This window comes from Pteropus alecto, unplaced genomic scaffold, assembly GCF_000325575.1.
Source record: "Pteropus alecto unplaced genomic scaffold, ASM32557v1 scaffold206, whole genome shotgun sequence".
NCBI classification, from domain to species: domain Eukaryota; kingdom Metazoa; phylum Chordata; class Mammalia; order Chiroptera; family Pteropodidae; genus Pteropus; species Pteropus alecto.
This window is the reverse complement of record NW_006438906.1, coordinates 91,945-99,580: the sequence shown is the minus strand read 5'-3', so window position 1 is coordinate 99,580 and position 7,636 is coordinate 91,945. Positions and strand designations below refer to the sequence as shown.

General features: G+C 52.8%; 3 protein-coding genes across 6 annotated transcripts in view; 1 reads left to right on the top strand and 2 right to left on the bottom strand.

The window, feature by feature from the left end:
• Positions 1-2,255, bottom strand: part of GBA2 (glucosylceramidase beta 2) — a 10,948-nt gene extending 8,693 nt beyond the window's left edge. Inside the window, exon 1 of the mRNA XM_015592613.2 lies at positions 1,647-2,255. Within this exon, the coding sequence (XP_015448099.1) occupies positions 1,647-1,981 (335 nt within the window). The 5' untranslated portion in view covers positions 1,982-2,255. The remainder of the gene's footprint in view (positions 1-1,646) is intronic.
• RGP1 (RGP1 homolog, RAB6A GEF complex partner 1) lies at positions 2,207-6,307 on the top strand. 4 transcript variants are annotated; one of them, XM_025049747.1, is made up of 9 exons: positions 2,207-2,734; positions 3,040-3,174; positions 3,551-3,687; positions 3,930-4,013; positions 4,114-4,263; positions 4,540-4,686; positions 4,886-5,013; positions 5,210-5,399; positions 5,887-6,170. In XM_025049747.1, exons 1-9 carry the CDS (start codon positions 2,271-2,273, stop codon positions 6,108-6,110), a joined length of 1,659 nt encoding a protein of 552 aa, XP_024905515.1. In that variant the 5' UTR covers positions 2,207-2,270; the 3' UTR covers positions 6,111-6,170. The 4 variants fall into 4 exon arrangements, with proteins under 4 accessions (XP_024905515.1, XP_015448116.1, XP_015448115.1 ...); XM_015592630.2 differs by having other exon boundaries at positions 2,368-2,475; XM_015592629.2 differs by having other exon boundaries at positions 2,370-2,705.
• Positions 6,229-7,359, bottom strand: MSMP (microseminoprotein, prostate associated). Its single transcript, XM_006916005.3, has 3 exons — positions 7,230-7,359; positions 6,886-6,994; positions 6,229-6,510 (listed from the first exon to the last, which is right to left on the bottom strand). The coding sequence occupies exons 1-3, from the start codon at positions 7,357-7,359 to the stop codon at positions 6,330-6,332; spliced, it is 420 nt and encodes a 139-aa protein (XP_006916067.1). The 3' UTR covers positions 6,229-6,329.
• Positions 7,360-7,636: the final 277 nt, after the last annotated feature.

The following is a 7,636-nucleotide window of genomic DNA, read 5'->3' as shown; positions in this document are numbered from 1 at the left end:
GAGAAAAGCAAGATATGATAGGTATAACAAAAGAGTATCTGGTATAGAACAACCATTCAATAAATATTGAAAGAATGGACTCTGTCTGGAAGAGAGAGCAATCAAAATTGAGTTCTTACCACACTGAGGCCAAGAGAACTGTCTTGTTGGAGCTCCTGATCAGTGTACCCCAAGTTCAGCTCTCTTAGGGTATGCCTTTCTCTCACTCCCTTAATTCAGCAGCTAGCCATTCCTGACCTATTTAGCCTTCTCCATAATTTCAGCCCCAATTTAAGAATTATTCAGAATTCTTCCTTTTCTCACCCCTGCTTTCTTCTCACTGCGGGACCTCATCCCATTCCAAAAGCCCGGTGTCAGTGGCCCCCACCCTATCCTGGTATGGGCAGCCATGATCCAGGGGGTTGAGCACAACTTCAGGCTTCTATGACTCAGCTCATACTTAGAGGCTGTGGGGCTAGGATGCCCACCTGTTCTTGACCTCAGTGTCCCCACCACATGCACCCCAATGTGCTTCTCTCAGTACCCTAGCCCTAGACCCTATTTTGACCCAAAGGCTTTTGGGATCAAGGCTGGGCTGAATCAGTTTCAGGAGCAGCCTGGAGGGATGATTGTTTTCTGGTACAGGCCAACCACAGGAACTAGCAAAGGCATTGGGTACCCAGGCAGCACCAGGCCCTTCCACTACCTGGGGTTAGGTAAATGGACTCTCCACTCCCGTCCCACAGCACTGACTGGGGGGAAAAAACCCTACTTTAGAGGCTATCAGGACTGGGTTTCCCAACCTTTATGCTTCCTTCCCTGGCTGTGTTTACTGTGTGGACTGACTCAGGATGACCTCAGGGTGATGCTTTTTGTCCTTCCATCCACCTGTTCTTAATAGATCTTGGCTTCTCACCACTACTTTTTGAACTTAGTGGGGGATCCGGCGGGATTTAGAGGAGTTCTACAGACCAAGATGAGCTCTTCCGGAGTCTGCAACCTTTGGGTAGGGAGTGCAGGGAGAAGAGGGCAGGCTTTGGAAAGTTATTACTAAGAGCTCTAGAACACCTATAACAGTGCCTCTCTGGTCAGAGGTCTTATTTGCTTTTTATATCAAGAGCTGTCGATCCCAGAATAGAGTGAACAGTACCTCTCACCCATTCCCTGGAGCTAAAGCTTGAGGAAAGAAACTGATCTAATCGGTATTGAGACTACTATGGTGTGCCTAAATGAGGTATGGAGAGTATCCCAGTTGCTCAGAGGAATCTGGGGTTGAGAACCTTCCCCTCCTAAATAAAACATTGTGTCAGTACCATAGCGGCCAGGCTATCTTTTCCTACCTTGCCACAAAGTATAGCTAATCCTAAAGAGCAGTTTTTGGAAAAGAGGGAGTGTGTGATAGGGAGCCTAAATGGGAAAGGCTAACTGCAGGCCTAGATGTTTCTTCTGCTCTTTCCTGCTAAAAAGACAAGTTACTGGGAGGAAAGGGGATTGCAAAGAGATATGACCTGGTCTCACCCTCCAAAACCAAGAATATGTTGAGGATAGGAACCACTTGACTGGGACAAGGCACCTACCTGCTTTCTCACCCTTTCCCACCCCTGTTGGAAGTCTTGTTTTGGAACAAAGTGAAGCCTAAGGTACTCTAGGCAATGGGATCTACTCACCTCAAGCCCATGCCCAGATGCTTTATCAGGTTGCTTAGGGAGATGTTGTTGGCATTAAAGGGTTTCCTCTTCTCTGCAAACTCATGAGCCAGGCAGATGCGCCAGCCAAAGGGAGGCACCTGGTGGCCCTTAGCTTTACCCTCGTAGGAAGCCATCAGTTGCTCAGAGTCCTCTGGACTGCTGTAGCCCGGCTCATTTTGGGGTCGATCGTCCTCAGGGTTCTCGCAGTCAGTAACCTGCACAACCTCACTGCCTCCAGTATCTTCAGGGCAATAAACCTGTGGGTCCCCTTTGGCACAGCTGGTTTGCTCAGAGGATGGGACTCCGGTTCCCATGTTCCCTGGATCCTGGGTCCCCACGACCTCGATGGTCCCGGGTCCCGAGCCTTCTGGTACAAAGTATTTCGCCAGCCACGTCCAGATGTGGGCGCCGGTTGTTGTTAAGTGCCGTCCGGTAGGGCCGTGCGCTGGGGAAAGCTGAGGTGAGCAGGTGTCTTGTAGAACCTGGGAGCTCTTGCTGCAGCGGCGGCGGAGACGACAGCAATGAAGATGCCTCAAGCTCTCCCTCGGTAGTCTCTCTAGGTCCTGGGCGGGAAGGGTCAGGCCTCGTCGTCATTGGGCCGTGATGATTAGCTTGCCCGGCCAAACGGCGACTACTGGGCCGGCGGAGAGGGGAGGAGCCCGGGGAGCCAGCCCGCAAGGCACCGCCCCCGGGGCCGGCCCGGGAGCTCGCGGCAGCCTCAGCCGCGTCCCCCGGCCGCGGCACCAGGACCCCCAGGGTTGGGCGCCGGGGCCCACCGGCCGGTATCCGGGGCAGCGCCCGCGCCCAGGTGCCAGGCTGTGGGAAGATGACCCAAGGCGGTGGGGCCCAAGCCCCTTCCGGTCGGGCCAGCCCGGCGTTTCCGGCCGGAAGGGGCTCCGTTGGGGGTGGAGGCCGAAGGGAAGTCCCTCCTCTGCTGCACTGCCTCTGCGGCGGACCCCGCCAGGCACTTGGTCGGGTCCTGGTGTCGGGGAGCGGGCAGGCGAGGGCTTTGGTGTGCCTAGACCCCCAGTGTGGACGGTGCGAGGTGCTCGGGCTGGGGGCGCGAGGTGACGGGTGTCCGTGGCCTGGGGCTGGAATGCGGAGCCTTAAGGAAAGGGGGCGCGGAGGCCGGGTTGGGGATTCGGGGGGGTAGGGGGACTAACCCAGCGCTGAGAGGGGCAAGTGTCTGGGGCTCGGAGCGACGGCCTACCCCTGGGTAGTACTGAGTCAGCTGTCTCCTGCACCTCCCATCCACCTCCCTGCCGCCAGATCCAGCAGCTTCCCTCTGACACTGTGGTGCTGACCCCCAGGCTTCACTCAGACACCCTCCCTGTCATGGTACTGACCTCTGACCTCCCTTGTTTCCTTTTAGATCCGATTCCAGAGCTGCCATGATTGAAGTGGTAGCAGAGCTGAGCCGAGGTCCTGTGTTTCTAGCAGGGGAGGCGCTGGAGTGTGTGGTGACAGTCACCAACCCCCTGCCCCCCACGGCCACTTCTGCATCTAGGTGAGGATGCTGGTACTGAAGAAGGTGGTCTTTTTGAGAGGAAGCCTGGTGTCTGTAGTGCTAAGCCAGAGTTCAGGTTATCCTGTAGCTGGATCATCACCTCCCTGCTCATTATGCTCTCATATTAGGAAAGGGCTGTTTAACAGAAGATGTGATGACATAACCCTTTACTCTCCTTTCCTCTTCCTCCCTCCTCCCCCATTCTCCTTTTTACCCATAGTATACTTCTCTTTAACAGTTTCTCTTTGGTGTTCTGCATTCCCTGATCCCTAGGACAGCCACCTCAACCATGTTGGCCCCTTAGTGTGGTTGGGTGTTTGGGAGAGTATTGGTGAGGTCAGGAACTCCCTTTTGATGCCTCCTTTTCCTTCCATAGTGAGGCTCTGGCCTGGGCCAGTGCCCAAATCCACTGCCAGTTTCATGCCAGTGAGAGTCGAGTCGCACTGCCTCCCCCTGACTCCAGTCAGCCAGATGTTCAGCCTGAAAGCCAGACTGTCTTTCTACCACACCGAGGTTAGAGACCGAGCATTTGCCTTTGGTGGGAAATGGAGTAATTGTCACTGAAGGGTGAAGTTAAATTGTTCTGGTGGGTCATTATAGTCTCTGTGACATTGAGACTATGGAGGAATGTAATTGCTGCTTTGGGGGTGTAAGACTATTGCTATCTCACAGCAAGAAAAAAGGGTTAGCTTACTGCCCCCACTTGCTGTGCGAGCTTTAATGTGCCATTAAACTGCAGTCTTTATCTTTTTTAGGTGAGAGGGGTCAGTGTATCCTTTCCACGCCACCAAAAATCCTATTCTGTGACCTGAGGCTAGATCCTGGAGAGTCCAAATCATGTGAGTGACTGTCTCCCACCCTTGGAATGCCTTCTAAGGCTCCTGGTGGGAGGACCTCTCTGGCTGCCTCTGGCTGCCCTGACTACTACTTCCCAACCAGACTCCTACAGCGAAGTGCTGCCCATAGAAGGACCACCCTCCTTTCGGGGTCAGTCAGTCAAGTATGTCTACAAACTGACCATTGGCTGCCAGCGTGTCAACTCACCCATCACTTTACTCAGGGTCCCTCTGAGAGTTCTTGTGCTGACTGGTAAGTAAGGGTTCCTGGAGGGAAGAGCTGGGGAAAAGCCTCACCAAAGCAGAAATGATCTTTAGAGAGCTTGTGAGAGGGGCTGGAGGGAAGCTTTCCGGTCTTAGTGAAGGTACAAGGGAGTGGGAGGGGGTGTTCTCGAGAATAGATTGACATGTGTACCTCAGCTGTGGCTCCCCTTGCCTTCAGCCTTCTCAGGTTGGAGTCTAAAGCCCTAACCTTTACCCTGATCTCTGTTCCCTCCCAGCATTACTTCTCCATTTATTCTCTCTCTAGGCCTTCAAGATGTCCGGTTTCCCCAGGATGAGGCTGTAGCCCCATCCAGTCCATTCTTGGAGGAGGATGAAGGTGGGAAAAAGGATTCATGGCTGGCTGAGCTGGCTGGGGAACGTCTCATGGCTGCCACATCCTGCCGAAGCCTCCGTGAGAATTTCCCCGCCCCATCCTCCCCTTTAGTATTCCTGGCTCAGAGGCCGGTTTTCCTAACTGCCACATACTTCTCAGGATCCACTGATATTTCACCCCACATTATAAAGAAAAGCCCTATCTTTTGGTTTCTGGCTCCCAGCCCTAGACATTCCCCATTGTGGACTCCAGGCTTACAGTGTCCCATTTTCTCCAGATCTGTACAATATCAGTGATGGTCGAGGAAAAGTTGGGACATTTGGCATCTTCAAATCTGTATACAGACTCGGCGAGGACGTGGTGGGGACCTTAAACTTAGGGGAAGGAACTGTAGCTTGTTTGCAGGTGAGAAGGGAGAGGGGCTTTTCGGGCACTGGGCTAGGGTAGAAGGAGAAGGGCCTGCATAAAGAGGCGTGGTATATAGAAGTGGATAGTGGGGTTACTCAGGGTCTCTTTAGTAAAACAGGTTCAGGTTGGGCTGCTCTCTTATCTAGAGTCAGCACTCCCCATACCTGCTAGCATGCACTTTTCTTGCTCCCAGTTTTCAGTAAGCTTGCAGACCGAGGAGTGTGTACAACCTGAGTACCAGCGACGCCGAGGGGCAGGGGGTGCCCCTTCTGTGTCCCATGTGACTCATGCCCGGCACCAGGAGTCTTGCCTACATACAACCAGAACCAGCTTCTCCCTCCCCATCCCTCTCAGCTCCACCCCAGGCTTCTGCACAGCCATTGGTGAGACCTTGAGCATTACTGGGGTGGGGGGAATAAAAGACTGTACTTAGGTAGAGTGTAATGGCTCCTGATTCCTAACACACTCCCAGACATACCCACTTTCAGCCTCTGACCTTAAACACCTTCTCAGATCTTCAGCCTGTTTCGTAGACACACTGACCCCTAAATTCTTAACAGCTTTGCTGATCTCTTTTCCTACCCCTACCCACCGGGACCTTGTGATTCACTGACCTCTGATTTCCCAGCACCTTTACTTCAGGCTACCACTGTCTCACACTTGTGTTATTGGTTCTTGATACTGCTATCCTTATTGTCACAGTCCTGGCTAACACACTAGATTTCAGGGAAACCCTTGATCCTCGCTCCTTGCCCTGTGACTTCTCCCCCTCTTTCTGAATACAGGATTTTGCTCGTTTGCTAACCATACCCTGTCATTGGCTTTTACTCCTGGCTTCTAATGCCTGTGCCTTTTTTTTTTTTTTTACAGTGTCCCTGAAGTGGCGATTGCATTTTGAATTTGTAACATCCCGAGAACCAGGTTTGGTGCTCCTACCTCCCATGGAACAGCCTGAGCCTGTCACCTGGACAGGGCCTGAACAAGTGCCCGTAGACACTTTCAGCTGGGACCTCCCCATTAAGGTGCTGCCTACAAGCCCGACTCTGGCCTCATATGCAGCCCCAGGCCCCAGCACTAGCACCATAACCATCTGAAACTGGTCCACCATGGCACTGCTTTCTTCAGGATACTGAGAACTCGGCACCTGGACTCTAGTATGGCCTATTTTTTTCACCTGGGGTCCAATGGCACGGACAATGATAGGCAAGCTTTTAGCATTAATTTATTTATTCAGAATAAATTGGCAGCTGCTAGTGGTTTCCCTGGAAGTGGCAGCAGCAGTGGGCAGTCAGCAGAAGGGTGATCAGTTGAGTTTAGCTGGAGTGGGGAGCAGGAGCTCCAGGAACAGGGGTGTTAGCTGAGCCCCACTCTGGGTCAGGCCCTCCCCCCTTGCAGGGCAGCCGAGGGTCAGATTTTTGCACCAAGGAGAATTGGCAGGTTCCTGCCTTCTGTCGTACCTCACACTCAGCAGGGAAGTCAATAGGATGCTGGGACCTGGGGAACCAAAGAATGGAGAAGGAGTCAGCACAGTGGAAGGCCACCGTTATCCCCCTTCCGTACAGTCCCTCTTTCCTAGCACTCCTCCCATATCTTCCCTCAGTACCTCCTTAGTCTCCCTAAGTTCTCACCTACCTACCTATGTAGATTTTTTCATTTCATAGCCGGAATATTTTCCTTCTAGATCCACCCCTACTTCCCTCACTTTGTAGCCTGAAGCCATCTCTCTCTCTCACACTCTTGTTGGTACCTTCAGGTTTGGCAAGACTCATACTGCTATTCTGTTCTCATATGACAGCAATCTAGTCATGCCCTGGCCATCTCTCAGTCACTCAAGTCAGTGGCATTCTCTGGCCATCTTTGGTCACTCACGTGTCACAGCAGCCCACACCGACAGGATGCAGACAGGTACAATGGAAACAGTCCTTGCGGAGCCAAGACTCACCCAGGGTAAAATATTTCCCTTCATAGTGGCAGGGAGCTAGGGAAGAACAGGAAATTTTAGTGTGTAGGGGAGTGGTGGTGGCAGACGGAATCACTCTGCAATAGGAGAGAGTAAATGGACACTTCCCCCATATTTAGTCTCTCCTGCTTCTGAGCCGGAGGGAGTCTGGGTAATCCGACATAGGATCATCTCTAAGTCCCCCTCCTCCCAGTGCCCTCTGTTCTTTGTCCTTTCCTAACGCCTCACCCAGCTTTACCTCACCCAGCTTTACCTTGAGCTTGGAAGTAGCACTTGCTGTGGACTCCTTGGTGCTGGAGGAGCAGAGATATCACCAAGCAGATGATCCCCCAGCCTCCCAAGATCCCCTTAGCCTGTCCAGCCCAGAGCATCCTTAGGGCCATTCCTGCAGCACAGCCCTTGGGAATTCTTCTTCACTTCAGGCGACTCTCGTCTCCTTGGCTTCTCTTTGTTTCTCTCCGTGAGTCTTAGTTTCTGTCTTTTTCCCTGGGCTCCTGTCTCACACCATCTCCTTGCCCTCTGCTCTCACAGGCTTGGAGATGTTTATAAAGTGAGGACCCTGGCCCCCTGCTGAGTAGAGCTGGAAAAGCTGTAACTCTGTTTCCTGAGGTGAGGGCATGAAAACAAGAGGTCTAGCTTTAACAAGCTGTGAGAGCTGAT